Source organism: Bufo bufo, chromosome 2, assembly GCF_905171765.1.
Source record: "Bufo bufo chromosome 2, aBufBuf1.1, whole genome shotgun sequence".
Classification (NCBI taxonomy): domain Eukaryota; kingdom Metazoa; phylum Chordata; class Amphibia; order Anura; family Bufonidae; genus Bufo; species Bufo bufo.
The window spans coordinates 598,711,847-598,734,851 of NC_053390.1; the positions used below are offsets into that span (position 1 = coordinate 598,711,847).

At 42.1% G+C, this 23,005-nt stretch overlaps 1 protein-coding gene across 1 annotated transcript; it reads left to right on the forward strand.

Annotated features, from left to right (window-relative positions):
- Positions 1–20,277: 20,277 nt before the first annotated feature.
- NEUROG2 (neurogenin 2) lies at positions 20,278–20,913 on the forward strand. The gene has a single exon (XM_040419872.1). It carries the CDS (start codon positions 20,278–20,280, stop codon positions 20,911–20,913), a length of 636 nt encoding a protein of 211 aa, XP_040275806.1.
- Positions 20,914–23,005: the final 2,092 nt, after the last annotated feature.

Genomic DNA, 23,005 nt, shown 5'->3' on the forward strand with positions numbered 1-23,005 from the left:
AAGAGGGAAAGCACTATGGGGGCCCTATTTACTGGCACAATATGGGGGGCACTATGGAGAAAAGGGGGCGCATCTACTGGGGGCCCTATATACTGTCACAATATGGAGGGGCACTATGGGGGCCCTATATACTGACACAATATGGAGGGGGGACTATGGAGAAGAAGGAAAGCACTATGGGGGCCCTATATACTGGCACAATATGGGGGGCACTATGGAGAAAAGGGGACGCATCTACTGGGGGCCCTATATACTGGCACAATATGGGGGGACTATAGAGAAGAGGGGAATGCACTATGGGTGCTCTATATACTGGCACAATATGGAGGGGGCACTATGGAGCAGAGGGAAAGCACTATGGGGGCCCTATATACTGGCACAATATGGGGGGTACTATGGAGAAGAGGGGACGCATCTACTGGGGCCCTATATACTGGCACAATATGGGGGGGCACTATGGAGAAGAGGGGACGCATCTACTGGGGGCCCTATATACTGGCACAATATGGGGTGGCACTATGGAGAAGAGGGAAAGCACTATGGGGGCCCAATATACTGGCACAATATGGGGGGGCACTATGGAGAAGAGGGGAAGCACTATGGGGGGCCAATATACTGGCACAATATGGGGGGCACTATGGAGAAGAGGGGAAGCACTATGGGGGCCCAATATACTGGCACAATATGGGGGGGGCACTATGGAGAAGAGGGGACGCATCTACTGGGGGCTCTATATACTGGCTCTCATTATGGGGGGCTCTATGGAGAAGTGGGGGGTAAAGGAGCACTATGGGGGCATTTACTAGGGGCCCTATTTACTGGCACGCATTATGGGTGGCACTATGGAGAAGTGGGGGAGAAGAGCACTATAGGGGCATTATATAGGGGCATTTAATACTGGCAACCATTTTGGTGCCACTATGGGGAAGGGGGAGAGGAGCATTATGGGGGCATCTATGTGGGGCAGTCTATAGGGGCATTTTATACTGGCACATTATGGAGGACACTATGGGGACAGGGGAGGAGCACTATGGGGCATCTTGTGGAGGCACTATATAGGAGTATTTTATACTGTCACAAATTATAGGGGCACTATGGGCACCTAAGCTCAACTGGGGGCACTAAGTGTTTTTTCTAGTGGCACACAGTACGGGTCATTGGAACACATGAGGGCATTCTCGGAACATTGGCTCTACTGGGGGCACTAAGATGTTTTTTGTCTTTTTTTACTGACACACAACGGGGCATTTTTTGCACTGGCGCACACTTTAAATAGAATTATTACTACCAGGGGCATTATGGTGGGCTTTATTACAACTGAGGGACTATGGGAGCATTATTACCGTACTTCTGGGACACAATTACTGTTGGGGGCACTGTAGGAGCACTATTACTACTAAGTGCACTCTGGCACAGTATTATCACAATTGTTGGGATTTTTGGGAGCACTATTACTGTGGGGGCACCCTGGCACAGTATCAGCTTAGCACAGTTGTTTTTGGGGGACATTATGGTTACACTATTAGTCATTTTTTAGAGCATTGTGTTCAGGGCGCTATTTGTGTGTAACTAGTATTTTCAGGGGGTTTATCAGTTTATGCAGTAAATTTTGGGGGTGCATGATGGGATGTTGAGAAGGTGGGAGGATGATGGAAAAGTAGTAACCTAAGATGTCTGTCAAACTCTGCAGAGAAAAGAGATGGCTGAAATAAATCATCATGGCGGTCGGGTCTGAATGGAGAAGATAAAGAAAGAGAACATCTACATCAAAGGAGACATCACTAGATGTAAGAGGTATGTGGGGCTGTATTAGGCTACTTTCACAACTGCGTTAGTGATTCTGGCAGGCTGTTCCAGCTGAGAGCAGCCTGCCGGAATTCACTGGATACGGCACTGCAGACTGAATGCCCACTGCTCCCATCAACTACAATGGGGTACGGCAGGATGTAAGAGGTATGTGGGGCTGTATTAGGCTACTTTCACAACTGCGTTAGTGATTCTGGCAGGCTGTTCTCGCTGAGAGCAGCCTGCCGGAATTCACTGGATCCGGCACTGCAGACTGAATGCCCACCGCCCCCATCAACTACAATGGGATACGGCAGAGATCCTCCCACAATCGGGGGTGGGGGCGCTTTTTTGATGTTCGCCCTGTTGGTAAATTTCCCTAGAAACTGCCCTGTGTATATATATATATATATATATATATATATATATATATATATATATATAGAATCCAGAAGAAGGACGGCACTCCGGTAAGGTGAAAAAAATGATGATGCCTTTATTCAACCATCCGGTGCAACGTTTCGGCTCTAAATTAGCCTTTTTCAAGCAGAGATACAAGGTGAGTGGAAACAAACTTATAGGTGAATCAATTAACAAAGGCACACCCATCTCTGGGGGTGGCTACACAATTACAAACATGTGAGTAAATCCTGAAGACACATCCCACATCGGGTGTGTTCACAAAACCCATCAATGTCATGATAAGAAAGTGCAAAACACTAAGTGCTGGATAAAAAAACATATATATCACATAGTTACACATTGCAAGTGCATTTATAAATTACATATTCCATGTGGATCAGGGGACACATGCATCGATCGGGCACACATGACTAATCGATGCGTGCGTCCGGTACCCCATGCGTGTAAGGGACAGAGTGGGAGCATAGAGATATGGACATATTCGACATCACCTGGAGACACATTCCATGCGGCTATACGGTATAGTAAACATTCTGACACATAGACACGGCGTAACCTTCATCCCGGACTTGGAACGTCATCAGAGCCTGCCGACATCACTGCGTCATCAAGACGCCCTTGGCTGGTAACTGCGCATGCCCAGTATCGATCTATGTTACAGAGCGCCATCTTTAAAGCTGGAGAAATACCCTTAACCTGTGTAGCAACATACTAAGATGTATTAAAGCATCAAACCTGTATAGAACCAGAGTGTGGCGGTCAAGACAGGTAGTGACAACAAGGTAAACCAATGTGTCAACAAACCATACCCAGGTATCAATCCTGTACACACACGGAAACCGCAGTGTGTAAACAGGTACATACCATGGGTGTCATACCACAGCTAACACTCAAGAGGGCTCTCCTCTCCAGGTATACAGATGCCACAGGGGGTAAATTCAGCCGGCCAAAAGAATCTGGGCTGCAACGCCGCAAACCAGTACCACAGAACATGTGTGTATATATATAAGTCCCAGGAGGTTTGCCGGTCCTAGTGATATGGAAAAATATATAAAAAACACAATAAAAATGTAATAAATAATGATATTATATACACATAGCCCATGGAAATAATGCTCCTGTGTATGATGCTCCTGTGTCCAATTCCTCCACTTGCTCCTGCCCAAGAGAGTGCTGAAGTGTAAAATAGTGATCTAAAGATAAAATAGAAAAATATATGAATACATATTTTTTTTAAAAAGGGAGAAATCTTGAAATGGATGTTAATAATCTCTTAGTGTGTACAAACGATACAGGACATTAACCTGATGACTGCTGGAGGCAAACCACCCCTCATACCACGTCACCAAAGTAAAACTCAATATTCAAGCCTTTAGGTTTTAGGCTGTCCAGTCTATGGATCCAGCTCAGTTCCCGACGTTTAAGCATTTTGGACCTATCACCCCCACGTCTAGGTTGGGGTATGTGATCGACAATCCAGCATCTAAGATCATTCTCTCTGTGTTTAGCCTCAGAGAAATGTCTTGATACTGGTAAATCCACACGCTTTTTCCTGATACACAATGTGTAACTATGTGATATATATGTTTTTTTATCCAGCACTTAGTGTTTTGCACTTTCTTATCATGACATTGATTGGTTTTGTGAACACACCCGATGTGGGATGTGTCTTCAGGATTTACTCACATGTTTGTAATTGTGTAGCCACCCCCAGAGATGGGTGTGCCTTTGTTAATTGATTCACCTATAAGTTTGTTTCCACTCACCTTGTATCTCTGCTTGAAAAAGGCTAATTTAGAGCCGAAACGTTGCACCGGATGGTTGAATAAAGGCATCATCATTTTTTTCCCCTTACTGGAGTGCCGTCCTTTTTCTGGATTCTATTTGTGGGGTGAGAAGTCTATACCCTAGGATCGTGCACCCTATTTTTCATTTATTTACAGCCAGTGCCGCCATTTTTCCTTTGTATATATATATATATATATATATATATATACTTGTAAGAAAAGATTCAGTAAAACCTGGAGGAGGAGGGAGGAGTTATCAGTGATTGACAGCACTATGTGTATAAGTGTGCATAGAGAGTTAGCTGTCAGTCACTAATAACTCCTCCTCTTTGTACTGATAGCTCTTAGAAAAAACTAAGATATAAATGAAAAAGTTTTATTGAATCTTTTCCCACAAACCCATGTATCAATCTGCTCAGCTCCTCCTGCTCTATAACATGCTGCCTGCAGATTGTATTGCATTTCATAGTGACAGTAGTGACCTTTAACAGGTTGCCGACCTAGGACGATAATGCTCATGCTAACTGGTCGGTACTTAACGCCTTAAGACGACCATTCTCGTCCTAGGGTTAACCGGCTGCCCCACACGCGCTGCCGTGATCAGCAGCAGGGGCCCGGATGATCCTTACAGCTGGGCCCCTGCTGTATCTGCCAGCATCGGTGAAAACACAGATGCTGGCGGATTAACCCCGGTATGCCGCCGTCACGCTGACTGCGGCATACAGGGGGTTTGCAACAGCTTGTACATCCCCATCGGGTCCGCATGCTGCGGTGACGGGGACCCGATGGTTGCTATGGCAGCCCCAATGCCTTGCACAGGCATTGGGACTGCCAGCTATGGAAGCCCAAAAAGTCCAGCCCCAGGGCTGGGTCTCCTAGGCAACTGTCAGCGTCTTACAGTGTAAGACACTGACAGTTCAATACAGCACAATACAGATGTATTGTGCTGTATTGAAACAAGGATCAGACCCTGAAATGTTGAAGACCCATAGTGGAACAAAAATAATAAAAGTGAAATAAAAGTGTCTTTAACAATAAAAAAAAAATGAAACTCAATTAAAAAAAAAGCTACTTTCCCATAAAAAGAGACATATAAAATTGTAAAAAAATATTAAAAAAAGACACACATATTAGGTATTGCCGCGTCCGTAACAACCTGCTCTATAAAAAATATCCCATGATCCACGCTGTCCGGTCAACACTGTAAAAAATAAAAAATAAAAACTGTGCTAAAAAATGCAATTTTTTGTCACCTTTTATCACAAAAAGTGTAATACCAAGCGATAAAAAAGTCATATGTACCCACAAATAATACCAATCAAACCGTCATCTCATCCTACAAAAAATGAGTCCCTACATAAGACAATCGGCCAAAAAATAAAAAAGATATTGATTTCAGAAAATGGAGACATAAAAGCATCATTTTTCAAAAATGCTTTTATTGTTTAAAATAAAAATATATATATTTAAAAAAACAGACAGATTAGGTATCTCCGTGTCCGTAACGACCTGTTCTATAAAAAATATCACATGAGGTAATCTTTCTGGTGAACACCATAAAAAAAAAAATACAAACTGTGCCAAAAAGCCATTTTTTATCACCTTACATCTCAAAAAGTGTAATACCAAGCGATCAGAAAGCAGTATGTACCCAAAATAATACCAATCAAACTGTCATCTCATGCCGCAAAAAATCTGACCCTACATAAGACAATCGGCCAAAAAATAAAAAACATATGGCTTTCAGAAAATGGAGACATGAAAACATCATTTTTTGTTTCAAAAATGCTTTTATTGTTTAAAACCAAAATATATTTAAAAAAACAAACATATTATTAGGTATCGCTGCATCCGTAACAACCTGCTCTATAAAAATATCACATGAGCTAACCCATCTGGTGAACACCGTAAAAAAATAAAATTCAAAACTGTGCCAAAAAAATAAATTATTTTGTCACCATAAATCACAAAAAGTGTAATACCAAACGATCAAAAAGTAGTATGTACCCCAAAATAGTACCAATCAAACCGTCATCTCATCCCGCAAAAAATTAGACTCTGACTAAGACAATCGCCCAAAAAATAAAAAAGATTTGGCTTTCTGAAAATGGAGACATAAAAACATGATTGTTTTTCTTCCAAAAATTGTGCGCTCTGCCGTGTTCCTGTACAGCAGTTTACGACCACATAAGTTTCTGTAAACTGCAGAATCAGGGTAATAAATATTGAGTTTTATTTGGCTGTTAACCCTTGATGTGTTACAGGGGGGAAAAAAAATTTAAATGGAGAATCTGCCAAAAAAGTGAAATTTAAAAATGTAATCTCCTTTTCCTTTAATTCTTGTTGAACCCCTAAAGGGTTAAAAAAAAGTTTATAAAGTCAGTTTTGAATAACTTGAGGGGTGTAGTTTTTACAATAGGGTCATTCATTGGTGTTTTCCACTGGGTAAGCCCCAAAAAATGACTTTAGAATTGAAGTGGTCCTTAAAAAAGTGGGTTTTGGAAATTTTCTCAAAATTTTGCTTCTGACTTCCGGTTCCGGCGCCGCCATGTGAAGTCGCTTGGAAAGTGAGCTCCCCATGAACCTGCCACAAACCGAGTCAAATTGCCCATACACCCTCAACTTCGGTGGGACAGGAGAGAACACACGGTCCACACACGTTGCATGGATCGGTACCTTATTATTATGGGCAAGAAACTAAAAACCAGAGAGCTGCCGTCACCGCTACAGAGAGACGCAGCTCCAGCCAATATGGCGCCGAACTTAGAGAAGGAGGACGGCGACGGGTCCCGGGCTCTCCCACAACAACCCGACGAGGGAAGGGAGATGCAGAATCTCAGGTCGGACTCACTAATCAGGCACATTGACTACAAGGAGCTTGCAATCGAAGTAGCCGCTCACTTAGCTCCTGACCTAAAAGAGACTCTGGCCTCATCAGTCACTCGGGTGATGCAACAACTGCAGGAGACTGTACAGGAGCATGATACCAGGCTAAGTGCCACGGAATCTAGGATTCAAGTGATTGAGGACACCACAGAATCTATCCTCTTCAAAGTGCAGAAAGTCCTTACAGAAAATAAGAGACTTTGTGAAAAGTTAGAGGACTTGGAAAATAGATCCAGACGAAACAATTTGAGAGTGGTGGGGCTGAAGGAGGCAATCCCGGCAAGTGATCTGGTAGCGATCTGCGAAACTGAGTTGCCCAAGGCCCTGGGAATCCAACGACTCTGTAAAGTGGAGAGAGCACACCGAGTGGGCCCACTTAACCGGGGCGAGGACCGCCAACTTTCCAGACCAAGACAGGTCATAATGCGATACCTGGACTACTCCGATAAGGAGATCATCCTTAGAGCATTTAAGGCGCGCAAAAGCCCCATAATGCTGAGAGGGGCGAAAATTCTCCTATTTGGAGATTACTCTGCAGAGGTGGCGAGGAGACGCAAAGCATTTTCTCCAATCTGCACGCAACTACACAACAAGAATGTGAGATTTGCGTTGATTTACCCTGCCTCGCTCCGGATCTTCCGCTCTGATGGTTCGTCTACAATGTACCACTCGCCAAATGAAGCGCTGGCAGCCATAGAAGGGTACTCACCATCTAACCGAGGAGCACAGACTTCACCGCGACATCGAGAGTGGGGACCTCAGGATTCCGCCGAATACCCGTCAGGATCGGACTTCCAGGAGCGCCCCCAAGCGGATCGAAGCAGTCCAAACCAGCACCGCGGAGCAAGAGGACTCTGATTTTCTTTCCTCTCCTGAGGGTTCCGCCGCGGAGGCTTTGGGGAGCCCGGGACGATCTGGATCTGTATCTGTGACGCGGGAGCTGGTATGTCTCATTGGGGCGGCTCCTCTGAGTCGGGGAGGCCGGGGGCGATTTCGCTCCCCTGGAGATCTTTGATCTGGGGGCCACGGTCTTCTGGATCGGGGGGGCTGGACCCACTGACGTGCGGGTCTGCTTGAGGTGGCATCTCGGGCCGGGGAGATCATGGGAAGTTTGCTCCCTTGGGGTCTAAGGGCATAGCCCTTGTCCCGGGGGCCAGGATCTCTCAGGTTCGGGAGGCGGGCCGGATAGATGGGGCATTATAGGTTCGGTTTTCTTTTCCAAAGTAATACATCTGTTAATAAAAGGCAGTTGGGATGATGTTATAAAGGGCGGGGGATGTGGGGAGCAAAGTGATCAAAACACCATGGTCGCTAATTTTCACATGGGGAAAAAAGTGAAGGTTCTGAACAAGCAAATGTGGCCTTTAGGGTTACTTTCTGGGTTTATCGCCCTAAGGATCTATGCTTATGTTTATGTTTATTCTTTGTTATTGTTATACAGAGGGGTTAGGGGAAGGGTATTGTTTAGATTTGTCGATAGGATGTCTGCCTTCAATCACTCCTTATTCAGCTTCAGGGACCAGTGGAACCCTCCATGAGAGTAGTTTCCTGGAATGTAAAAGGATTGCGCTCACCTCAAAAGCGCAACAAGATACTTAGGCACTTGAAGAATCTCCGTGCTGATATAGCCCTATTACAGGAGACTCATCTGATAGAAGAGGATTATCCCAGGATGAAAAAGATGTGGGTAGGTAGGGTGTTGGGTTCCCCAGCGGTAAACCGCAAAGCAGGAGTAATGATCCTATTCCACAAAAATCTATCATGCATCATTAGGGATCAGTCAAATGATGATGAGGGTAGACGGTGCACAGTAAAAATCGCTTTAGGAACAGATGAACTTCAGATTTATAATGTATACGGTCCTAATGGGGATAGTAGACCTTTTTTGAATGACCTGACCGGGACTATTGAAAGAGATACGTCAGTCAATAAGCTGGTGGGGGGAGATCTCAATGCCGTGGCCTCTTTAAGAGAAGACAGGAAATCAATACGGAATTCTAGAGAGCGTTCTCCTATTACAAAGGGGGCCCTGGCAAAGTTCTTGGAGGACACGGCATTGATTGACTCCTGGCGAATGCTAAATCCAGACAGTAGGGAGTATTCATTTTATTCCAATCCGCATGACTCGTGGTCGAGAATCGACTATCTTATGATTTCTAATGGCCTGACTAATAGGATATTAGATACCAGAATCCACGACCTGATCATATCTGATCATGCCCCCATCTCTATAAACATAGCAGAGTTGCAGCCTAAGGGGTCAAATATTTTATGGCGCTTCCCGTCATTCCTATATCAGGACGAGAATTTCTCTGACCTCCTCAGAGGTTGGTACTGGGAATATAGGGGAGATAATAAAAATACATATCAGGATTCGCCATCTCTTTATTGGGACGCAGCAAAAGCGGTACTGAGAGGACGCATAATGGCATATACGTGGGGGATAAAGAAAAAAGTAACATCAGCATTGCGGAATTATAGTGAGATCCTACGTTCAGCCTATACTGAATACATGAATGCACCCACTGAGCAATCTAGACTGCGGTGGAAGGAGGCCAGAAATAATTATGAGCTGTGGTACGAGAGGAAGGCAAAGATAGATATGTCAAGTAGTGACGCCAAGTTTTTCAGGGAGGGAAACAAGGCAGGTAGACTATTAGCATCACTGGTAAGGAACTCCAGAAAACAAAACCACATAACATCCATAGCCGATCCGGGGGGTGGGATACATACAAATCCTGAGAAAATAGTATCTATCTTGAGGGATTTTTATGCACAGCTCTATGAGGATCCTGGCCCAGCCGACCACATGTCTGAGTTCTTTCTGAAATGCACTGGTCTGCCCTCGCCATCACAAGCCCAATTAGATACTTTGAACTCGCCGTTCACTGAGTCTGAGGTGTTAGGGATTATTAAAAAATCGAAACTACATAAAGCGCCAGGCCCAGACGGGTATTCAATAGAATTTTACAAGATGCTAGGTGGGGAGATAGCAGAACCCCTCACGAGAGTCTTCAATAATGTCCTTTCAGGCTCCTCTTTATTATCATCTTCTGATAATATAGCCTATGTCAAATTAATTCCCAAGCCAGGGAGAGACGCCACACTTCCTTCTTCGTACCGTCCCATCTCACTTATCAATGTTGACATAAAGATAGCAGCTAAAATAATGTCTGATAGGTTGTCAATGTTAATGCCGGACTTGGTGTCTCCATCTCAGTCAGGCTTCATTAGGAACAGAGCTGCAGTTACTAATATACGTAAAGTCCTTACAGTTTTAGACGCAGTAAGATGGGATTCGGATAGATCTATAATGCCCTCATTAGTGGCCTTTGATGCGGAAAAGGCATTCGATAACGTGAGATGGGATTGGATGAATAGGGTATTAGACAGGATGCGGATTGTTGGCCCCTTTAGGGTTTTCCTATCAGCAATATATCGAGACCCCAAGGCCAGAATCTCTTTGCCAGGATTTCTGTCAGCGCCCTTCCAGTTGGCAAGGGGAACGCGTCAGGGATGTCCCTTATCACCATTATTATTTAACCTAGCACTAGAACCCCTGATTAGGATATTGGAAGAGGGGGATATTTTCCGGGGCATTAATGTGGGAAGCCAGGAGGTGAGGACTTCGCTTTTTGCTGATGACTTGCTCGTCTTCATGGCTGATCCTGAGATGGATCTAGAGAAGGTGTTAAACCTCTTGTCCTCTTTTGGACCAGTCTCGGGGTTCAAGATAAATGCGGACAAATGTATGTTACTCACATTGCGTGCATCCAGGTCTAAACTTGTACTGCCGGACTCATGTAGCAAGATTGTAATAGCGGAGAATCACATCAAATACCTAGGGATCAAAATAGGGAGAACCCCTGAGTCTCTTTATGCCCTCAATTATATCCCACTGTTCAAAACAATTAGAAACGACCTGGAGAGATGGAAAAACCTACCTTTGTCTCTGACGGGCAGGGGTAACGTCATTAAAATGATATGCTTCCCAAAGCTACTGTACCCCATGCAAACAATACCGCTGCTTCTAAAGCATTCAGATGTTAAAAATATCCAGTCCATGTTCACAACTTTCCTGTGGTCAGGGAAAAAATCCAGAGTATCACTATCTAAGTTAATGTTGCCTAGAATCCAAGGTGGCATAAATATCCCAAATATGAGAATCTATAATCTAGCATGTCTATTCAGGCATTGCCTGGACTGGATACATAAAACACACTACTGTTCGGACCCTATTTTAGAGCAACAACTCTCAGCTAAGTGGCCATTGGTGAACTTATTACATACCAGGAGGCGACTGCTCCCACCCCATCTGAAACACTCAATAATTCTAAGAGACACTATGGTCGCTTGGAAAGAGGTACGCAAACTAGCCAAAAGACCTTTTTTAGCATCCAGAAACTTGGAGCTCTGGAATCATCCGGAGTTCCCTCCAGGGTTTCAAAACAAAATGTTTGGGGTCTGGAGGGCCAAAGGAATTCACTCATTTCTGGATATGCTGCATATTACTGAGAAGAGATACCTGACATTCCCAGAGTTATGTGTGAGGTTTGGTCTAGAAAATTCACAGTTCTTAGCTTATCAACAGGCTATATATTTTTGTAGACAGAGGCTAATAGATGTCTCAAGCGAATGCACGAACCAATACCTAGCATTTTCACTGGGACAGGGGGCCACGAGATACTCTATTTCCCAACTATATCAGGCCATGAGAGAATCAATTGACAAGAAAGTGGAAGCCAGACTCTTCAAGAAATGGGGAAGGAAATTACAGGTCTCGTTATCGGGGGAGGAAGTTTTGTTGGGGTGGGAGAGAGTATGTAAAGCGGTACCATGTGAAAGGTGGAGGGAGTCACATTTTCGTCTCATACATTCAGCAATTTATGCATTTAATTTTGCGGGGCCTACACCTAAAACTGGGTATCTGACGGCATGTCCGAAATGTGGAACGGAGAGAGCAGATTTACAACACTGTGTGTGGGAGTGTGATTTCGTCCAATCTTTTTGGAAGGCAGTGGTAAAGTGGATTAAAGAGACGTGGGGAATAACATTGGTACATAGCCCTACGGTTTTGCTCTTTCATGTTTTTGATGTCACGTCTAAACCTCGAATGATTATTGATGTAGCTCTGTTGATATCTCTCCGTGGTCTTCTAAATAACTGGCTGAAACCTAGTACACCTCCAATCAAAGAATTGATTTCTCAGATGTCACAGTTAATGTACATAGACAAACTAGACACGGAACACCAAAAAGAGAAGAAGACCAAAAACTTCTTTAACAAATGGCAAACATTTATTGAAAAACATATACCGCGGGGAGATGTCAATGAGCTGATGACTTCTTTCAAATATACAGAGTGGTACTCAAATGCAGTGCTAACAGGGAGATTGGCGTCTTTGAGAGGAGACAACTGAAGGTTACAACTTTAAAAATTAAAAAAAAAAAAAAAAAATAAAAAAAATTGCTTGAATTTGCGAGGTGGGAGGGGATTGTAGGAATAGACATCCTGGGGAGGGGGAGGGGGGGGGGGTTAGGGAAGGAGGGGGATTTGTGCCATTTGATTTCGTTTTATCCATATGTTTTCTGATTTATTTATAAAAACAAAAAGTGGTGTATCATATGCTCATATATGTAACGTGTTGAGACAATGACATGTAAAGGTGATACATTTGAAATAAAAATATGTTATAAAAAAAAAAAAATTTTGCTTCTAAAATTCTAAGCCTTATAAGATCCTAAAAAATAAAATTACATTTACTAAATGATGCAAACATGAAAGTGGACATATGGGAAATGTAAAGTAATAACTCTTTTATGATGTATCAATGCCTTAAAACAGCGGTGGGGAACCATTTTGCTGCCAAGGGCCATTTGGATATTTGTAACATCATTCGGGGGCCATACAAAATTCTCAATAAAAAATTTTTACTGCTGTATTTGGTCAAACATATAATTGACTTAGGGATAAGTTACAGAAATTGCACTTCAATTAAAATAATCTAGAGGGCTGTATTTTTGCAGCACAAAATAGCGCCTGCACTATATATATACAGTATATTACATACAATACAGGCGCCATATTGACCACACATAGCAGTCTAATTTTTAAGTTCAGAATGTTACTTATTTGACATTAATGGCAGGAAGCTAAACCCAGGGGGTCCAGAGAGGGGTTCACCCAGCTTTCACTCTCCCTGCCTCTTTCTTCGCAACTGTCCCTGCCTTTGTCCCTTTCTCAGCAAAATATCTGCCCCCACCTCCATCAGCCTGAAATCAGCCTCCTATCAGACCCCCCAGGCCTACATCAGCCTCAGATCAGACTCCCATCAGACCTCTAAGCCTCAGATTAGACCCCAATCAGACCCTTCCTAGCTTCAGATCAGACTCCCATCAGACCCCCAGCCTCAGACCAGACCCGGATCAGACGCCCAGCCTCAGATCAGCCCCCATCAGACCCCCCAGGGTCAGATCAGCCCCTATAAGACCCCCCAGCCTCAGATCAGACCTTCATAATACCCTCCCTAGCCTCAGATCAGCCCCCATCAGACCCTCCCCAGCCTCAGATCAGCCCCCATCAGCCCCCCTAGTCTCAGATCAGACCCCTATCAAACCCCAGCCTCAGATCAGACACCCCCAGCCTCAGATCAGACCCTCCCAAGCCTCAGATCAGACCCCCATCAGACCCTCCCCACCCTCCTTTAGCCTCAGATCAGCCCCAATCAGACATCAGATCAGATACTGTATTTAAGATAAACAAATAAACTTACCTCTCCAGCTCCGTACGGCGCTGCCTCTTGGCAGATTCACTTACCCTCCCTGTTCTTCTTCCTGCCGCACTATATTGTCACCTCACACCGCACAGCGTCAGGTCATAGTGCACGTCTACGTGCACTGCGTCCTGACGCTGGATGTGTCAGGACACAGTGTGGGGCTGAAAGAAGACCAGGGAAGGTGAGGACAGCCAGTGCAGTGCTGTTCTCACCTTCCTGTGCCTCCCGTATGCTAATGACCGCTTCCATAATGGAAGGGGTCATAAGCATTTTCACATTATGTTCTGGCAGGGGGCCGGGGGCCACATGAAATGATACCGTGGGCCGCATACGGCCCTCGGGCCGGAGGTTCCCCACCCCTGCCTTAAAAGCAGAGAAATAAAAATTTTGAAAATTGCTAATTTTTCCAAATTTTTGGTAAATTTGGGATTTTTTTTTATAAATAAAGGTGAATTATATTGACTAAAATTCACCTGGTCCTTAAGGTGTTAAATCATAAAAAGCAAATATGATGTATTTGATTTCAAAGATACATTAGATAAAGGGGTTGTCTGGACAGTATTGTTTCCCTTGAGTCACCACTGTGGCCAGTAATTGTATCTAGAGGTACCTTGGCTCAAAACCACTGACGTGAGGAATTGTCACTTTTAAAGGATACAATAATTTGCTAAAACAGACATGTCAGGGAAGGTGACAGGCAAATATCTATCGGACAAGCGTTTTAATACCACATTGTAGTATTTCTTCAACACCCTTATATCTATCAATCAGTATATCTATCAGTATATCTATATACTATCAGTATATCTATCATTATATCTATATACTATCAGTATATCTATATCTATCAGTATATCTATAAACTATCAGTATATCTATCATTATATCTATATACCAGGGGTGCACAACCTGCGGCCCGCGGGCCTCATGCGGCCCCCAGAGCCATAGTTTGCGGCCCCCGCCCTGCTGGGCAGAAACACAGCTGATCCTGCAATCAGCTGTGTTTCTGCACAGAGCGCCGCACAGCAGATGGATCACAGTTTTTGCTCCTGCACTGTAGCAGGAGCGAAAAGAGTCCCCGGCTATTAGTGAGAGCGGGGAAGCCGAGGAGAAGACAGAAGCGCTTTATTAGCGCTTCTGCCTTCTCCTCTATGAGCGCTCTCAGTGTGGACCCGGCGATCACGTGATCGCTGGGTGTCTCGGGAACAGAGGAGCGCTGCCCTGGTACAAAGCCACCGCAGCAGGCTGGTTTCCCTGTAACTGGGGCTCCTTTGGATGCTCCAGTTACAGTGGAAATAGTACAAAAAAAAGTCACTTATTGTCTCCCAAAGGTCTTTCAGTGACCTCTTGAGGACAAATTGTGGTAAAAATATATTTTAAAAAAAGTTACAAAATGATTTTAAAAAATTTGAAAACTAAATAAAAAATATAATAAAATATAAATAAAATAAAAGAGAAATAAAATATTATGTGGCACAAAAAAATTGGAAATGATTTAAAATAAATAAATAAATAAAATACAATAGAAAGGTAAAAGTGCTTAAAAAGAGTGTTTACTGTCCCACAACAGTCTTTTTATGACCCCTTGGGGGACATATTATGTGGCAAAAATATATTTAAAAAAAATTATAGAAAATTCAAAAAAAAATAAAAAATATAAAATTATAAAAAATAATACAATAAAATATTAATAAATTTCAAATAGAAGTAAAAAATAAAAAGGAAAAAGTGCAAAATTTTAAAAAGTGACAGTTACCCCAAGGTCTTTTTATGACCTCTTGGGGGACATATTATGTAGCAGAAATATATTAAGTAATAAAAAAAAATACATAAAAGAAAAAACACCCACACCAATCAAAACCGTCACCATTACCGCCCCATTCACGTGAAACTTTTCATATTATATAGCAAAACGGCCTACACGAAATAGGGAACTAATTATAATAATTTATTTTGGTGTCAGTTTGCATATTTAAAGAATAAGGAGCTATAGTTTGAAAAATATATACTTTTTAAAAACGTTTTGTACAGTTTCCCCCAAATAAAAATTGTTGCAAAAATTATTAGCAAGGTAATGTTTGGGATTGGCAGGAAATGGTAATAACTAGTGAGCTCCGTCCTCTGCAGTGAAGGAAAACGATGATTTATAAATAGGAGGCAGGATGGAAGGAAATGTCGCCACTTTTCTGATAAAAATTATTTTAACAAGTTCCTGCAGCATGGTCTCTGAAATAGAAGATTCATAATTACCTGCTCCACTCCGCTCTGGTCCTCTGCGCTGCCCCCCGCTGCCTCCATCTTCCGGTTCCTGCTCTGTTTACACCTGACAGTGCATGGCCATGGTCACTTGCACGGCTCCAGTCAATGACTGGCTTCAGCAGTGACACGTTGCTTGTGGCCACATCACCGCGTAAGCCAGTCATTGGCTGGAGTGGTGTATGACCATGTCCATGCACTACCAGGTGTAAACAGCGGGTGCAGTTTGAAGGACCGGAGCGGCGGGGAGCAGGTAAGTATAACTCTTCGGTTTCAGGGGCTATGCTGCAGCACGATATTTGGGACAATTACTGGGAACAAGTGTTCATAGGAGCGCTCATATCTTATATCTGGCCGGAATAATCGTGCAGCTGATCAGTCGATAAACAAGGAATCGCTCATTCGTCAGCTGATTAGCGTATTTTATCAGGATGAAAGATGTCTGATTATCTGCAGCACATCTCACCGTGTAATCTAAATGAAGATGGAACGACTGTGGCAGCGATCACTCTTCCCCAGTCACTTTGCACTGGCTTGTGTAATAGGCAGATGAGCGCCGATCAACATTTTTTATTTGCGGCCCCTTGAAATAGAGCGATGTGACAATGCGGCCCCCAGACCAAAAAAGGTTGTGCACCCCAGCTATATACTATCAGTATATCTATCAGTATATCTATTATATCTATATACTATCAGTATATCTATATACTATCAGTATATCTATATCTATCATTATATCTATATACTATCAGTATATCTATATCTATCAGTATATATATATATATATATATATATATATATACTGTCAGTATATCTATATTCTATCAGTCACAGAAATGATTAATGCAAGGACGGCAAGGGATCTCTTCACAGGGATTGTAGCCTTAGCACTTGTGAGCCACCAGTCTGATAATGTTTGATTGGACAAACAATTGCTGGGTCTTTAGCAGCTATGGCTCTTGGCTTTACTCTGCATGAATGGGTTTATCTGGAAAAAGATAATGCAAATGTTTATAATAGATAGATAGATAGATAGATAGATAGATAGATAGATAGATAGATAGATAGATAGAAGATAGATAGATAGAAGATAGATAATAGATAGATAGATAGATAGATAGATAGATAGATAGATAGATAGATAGATAGATAATCAGATAGATAGATAATCTGATTGATTGATTGATTGATAAAAAGTAGATAGGTATGATGCAACTGTTTAGTTTCACAATAATATTTTAATAATAGCTATAAATAGAAGGAATTAGATAAATATACCATAGATAGATATGAGATAGATAAAAGAAAGATATATATGATATAGATAGATAATGAGATAGATATGAGATAGTCTGATAAAAGATAGACATGATGCAACTGTTTAGCTTAACAATAATATTTTAATAATAGTTATTAAGAAAAAAGGAATTAGATTAATATATAATAGATAGATATGAGATATATGGATAGGAGATAGATAGATAGATAGATAGATAGATAAATATGAGAGAGAAGATAGATAGATAGATGGATAGATAGATATGAGATATATAGATAGATAGATAAATAGATAGGAGAGAGATAGATAGAAGATAAATAGATAGATAGATAGATAGATAGATAGGAGATAGATATGTATAGAAGAAACCAAGGCAGCACACAGGTTCCGTGAAAAAAAGGGGTATTTATTCACCCATGTGAAGACAACGTTTCAGCTCTCTCTAGGAGATAGATAGATAGATAGATAGATAGATAGATAGATAGATAGATAGATATGAGAGAGAAGATAGATAGATAGATAGAGAGATAGATAGATATATAGATAGTACAGATAGATAGATATGAGAGAGAAGATAGATAGATAGATAGATAGATAGATAGATAGATAGATAGATATAGAGAGAGATAGATAGATAGATAGATAGATAGATAGATATAGAGAGATAGATAGATAGATAATGAGATAGATAGATAGATAGATAGATAGATAGATAGATAGATAGATAGATAGATAATGAGATAGATAGATAGATAGATAGATAGATAGATTGATAGATCGTTTCTGAATATCTATTGACCTATAAGCCTACATTCAAGGAGGGATAGCGCCTATACTTCTCTATATTGACTGATGCTTTTTCTTGTTTTAGATGACTGATAGATAGAAGATAGATATAGATAGATAGATAGATAGATAGATAGATAGATAATCAGATAGATAGATAGATAGATAGATAGACAGGAGATAAGCAGATAAATAAACAGATGAATGCATATCTATGAGACAGATGGATATTTGCTAGATTAAATAGATAAATATGAAACACATGATAGATAGATAGATAGATAGATAGATAGATAGATAGATAGATAGATAGATAGATATGAGATAGATAGATAGATAATCAGATAGATATGAGATAGATAGATAGATAGATAGATAGATAGATAGATATGAGATAGATAGATAATCAGATAGATAGATAGATAGATAGATAGATAGATAGACAGGAGATAAGCAGATAAATAAACAGATGAATGCATATCTATGAGACAGATGGATATTTGCTAGATTAAATAGATAAATATGAAACACATGATAGATAGATAGATAGATAGATAGATAGATATGAGATAGATAGATAGATAATCAGATAGATATGAGATAGATAGATAGATAGATAGATAGATAGATAGATAGATATGAGATAGATAGATAATCAGATAGATAGATAGATAGATAGAGAGATCGTTTCTGAATATCTATTGACCTATAAGCCTACATTCAAGGAGGGATAGCGCCTATACTTCTCTATATTGACAGTGATGCTTTTTCCTGTTTTAGATGATAAATAGAATACACAGAGATAGATAGATAGTATAATATAGATAGTATAATATAGATAGATAGATAGTATAATATAGATAGTATAGATAGATAGTATAATATAGATAGTATAATATAGATAGATAGATAGTATAATATAGATAGTATAGATAGATAGTATAATATAGATAGTATAGATAGATAGTATAATATAGATAGATAGATAGATAGATAGATAGAAATACAGATAGATAGATAGATCGATAGATAGATAGAAAGACAGACATGAGATAGATAGATAAATATTAGATAGATATAGATAGATGATAGATAATAGATGATAGATAATAGATTATTGATAGATAGATAGATAGATAGATAAATATTAGATAGATAGATAGATAGATAGATGATAGAAAGATAGACATGAGATAGATAGATAAATATTAGATAGATATAGATAGATGATAAATAATAGATGATTGATAGATAGATAATAGAAAGACAGACATGAGATAGATAAATATTAGATAGATATAGATAGATGATAGATAGATAGATAGGTAGATAGATGATAGATAGATAGATAGATAGATAGATACAGAAAGACAGATAGATTAGATGATAAACAATAGATGTAAATATTGATTTCTCACAATAATATTTTAATAACTGATATATATATATGATAGACGGACAGACAGAACCACAGATAAAATACATGAATAACATCGGATAGATATTAAAAGATAAATCCTAGACACATGACGATGGCAGATAGACGCCCTGTCATGTTCTCATGGTTTCCTATAAAGGCCAGTTTAACTTCCACAGCCTCCCCCCGTTATATTGTGGAGCAGGGGGTCACACGGCGGAGTATAATGGATGCTGGCGGTCATTATTACCATCCCGCAGCTGCCTCCTCCTCCCTCGCCCGCCTCATCCTCAGCTGCACCCCGCACACGCGTGTCTCGCTGCCCCCGTCTGCTCCCGGCCGCGCTATTGGCTGCTCCCCTTCCTATTCATTAATGGAATTAGCGGCACGCTTCAGCCGAGCGGGAGCTACCAATCAGCAGGCGGGGAGCGGAGGATACCAAGAGCCCGGGACGAGGGGGAGGAGCCAGAGAACAACAGAACTGTGCTCAGGAGTGGAGAAGTGACGAGGATGAGGGATGCTGAGGGAAATAAGCCGGGCTGGAGGGGGGGCGCTGTGCCCCGGGGTAGCACTGATTGTTTTGGGGCTGTATATAAGGGCCATGAGGAGGGTCGTGTGCCAGACACACAGCCGCACAGCCACCGGCAGCGTCACTTTACTTCAGCCTGAGGAGCACGACGCGTGCCAGGAAAGCCCGAGCAGTGCCGCCCTCAGCAGCATCCCCTCTGCAGCAGGTCAGTACCTCAGTGCTACATGCCGTGTGTCCCAGAGCCTGGCATTTCCTCCGGATTATTGGGACTTCACCATTAATCTGCTGCTTTATCAGAGTTTTCTGTGCTCTCATGTTCAGTCCTGTAATACCACCTCTTTCTCTCCTTACAGAATGGTCTTGGTAAAGAGTGAGTACAGAGAGGAGATGTCCTCCCCTTGCTCCATGTCCACCTCCAGCCTGTCACCCCAGCCCTGCACCTCTGATGATGAGCAGCAGTTCACCCCTAGCCCACAAGCAGAGGATGAAGAGGTGGGCACCGATGCCAGCAAGAAGCCCAGACGCAGCCGTACCCGCAGCAACGTTAAAAATGGAGAAGTCGTCCTGAAGGTCAAAAAAACCCGCCGCCTGAAAGCAAATAACCGGGAAAGGAACCGCATGCACCACCTAAACTCTGCCCTGGATGAGCTGAGGGAAGTGCTGCCCACCTTTCCTGAGGATGCCAAGCTCACCAAGATAGAGACCCTACGCTTTGCACACAACTACATATGGGCACTGTCTGAGACTCTACGCCTAGCAGACCAAGTACATGGGTGCACCACCACTCCTATGCTGATCCAGGACTCTCCTCCTTCTCCGAGTCCTTCTGCCTCCTCATGGAGCTGCACATCTCCCTCTTCTTCCAGCGAATCACTGTCCCCTGCCAGCTCCACCTCAGACATCCTAGACTACTGGCCGCCCGCTGATCGACACTTCCATGGAGCCCTCCACCAGCAAAACCTCTGTGCAACGGGTACCACTTTCATCTGAGCACCAAATAGCTCTGAATACCCATTGTGATGGACTGCAGAGACCAATAACCAAGGGGGGACAGTGTGCGAATACCCTATGTGAGGGCCAGGATGACTTCTGAGTCCTCCAGGTGTCCTGGTCATTCTCGCTGGAGAGATGTTCTTACTGGTTTAGCGGAGAACGCACAAGCCACATGACAGAACGGTGACTCTAGGAATCAGGGCTTAGGGAATTCCTTATGTCAGAGAGAGTTGTAGGTTAGGCTGGAAATTCCTGAAAACAGACGCAGTCCATTCAGGACAACCAGTCTTGAGGAACAATCAGCTGTTAGAAGGCGGTCTTCATACACAGGGGAGAATCTGCTGCATCTGGTTTTTTCCCACCGGTTGTTGATTGGTGTGGGAATTTCAAGTGTCAACCCCGGACTTTCCCTCTGACTTGCACTTCGTTCACTTTGCCAGATTTTGTCACAATACCTTTTGTTCTGTCACTCTGTCTGCCCGTTTCCATCTGTCCGCTATGATTTATTTGTAAAAAAAAAACCACAACGTTGTTTGCCAGAGAGGCAGGTTAGAAGTCACTGTATAATTTGTAGGCTTTTGTACCCCTTGAATGGAAGCGTGAAAATTTAGGCTGAACTCACCGAGAATAGAAGAAAATGTGAAAAAAAGGGGGAAAATGGAAAGGGAGGTTTCCTTCATACATAATTTATCTGTGCATTCAGGGGACGAGGAGCCCCTATTCTTCCAGAAGATTAAAAGAGAGCAGCAGACTAGGAGGATCGCCGCGCTCAGATACGTGTTCACTTTTATTTATTACAGAGGACGATTTCACGGAGTATATGTATTTTTTTTGTATATTTGAAAGAGTTTATTCTAGAATGTATTTACAGCAAGACCAAGCGATCTTGCGCTTATTATAATTATTAAATAAAATATATAATTTTCCTAACGTTCGTCTATACTGCCGTTTTTTTTTGTATTCTGAGGTGCTGGGTAACAGGGGCGAGAACCTAAAATGCTGGTGGTGGTCTATTTCAGAACCCTTGTATATTATGCGCACCAATAAAATGTTACTAAGGTCCAATGTCAATGAAAAGAAATAAGCACATAGGTGAAAAAATGTAACAAATTCTTTATTTTAAAGTAATCGTGCTATTAGGACATTGTGTCAGATTTTTATCACTGTGGTAAAGTCGGTGAGTTTGTCTAATTATGCAACTTTTTGAGTAGACAAAGGGTAAATCTAATTCATATTATTAATAAGGATTTAACACAAAAAAGTCTTACCAATATTCTGACATTCACATAAAATACATAAACATAGTGCAAGCTTTTACTGACAAAGCACTACCAAGAAATGACATAAAGAAAATATAGTATTATTATAAAAGTATAATCCCTGCTTACTGGGGTATCAAAAATCAAGGTAAAAAAAAAGTATGAAAATCATTATAAGGCTACTTTCACACTGGCGTTTTGGCTTTCCGTTTGTGAGATCCGTTCAGGGCTCTCACAAGTGATCCAAAACGGATCAGTTTTGCCCTAATGCATTCTGAATGGAAAAGGATCCGCTCAGAATGCATCAGTTTGCCTCCGTTCAGTCTCCATTCCGCTCTGGAGGCGGACACCAAGACTCTGCCTGCAGCGTTTTGCTGTCCGCCTGACGAAGCGGAGCCAAACGGATCCGTCCTGGCACACAATGTAAGTCAATGGGGACGGATCCGTTTTCTCTGACACAATCTGACACAATAGAAAACGGATCCGTCCCCCATTGACCTTCAATGGTGTTCAAGACGGATCCGTCATGGCTATAGAAGACATAATACAACCGGATCCGTTCATGACGGATGCATGCGGTTGTATTATTGTAACAAAAGCGTTTTTGCAGTTCTAAGACAGATCCGCAAAAAACGCTGGTGTGAAAGTAGCCTTGGGCGCCGAGGTGGTCCCCAGCACTTTACAGTCAGAGGTTATGGACAGACAAAATTAGACGTCACATAATAACAAACTAAAAACTGAAACACTAGGAGTGAGGGCCCTGCTCATAAGAGCTTACAATCTATGAGGAAGTAGGGGGACACCCGTGCTTGCTCTGTACAATGGTCCAA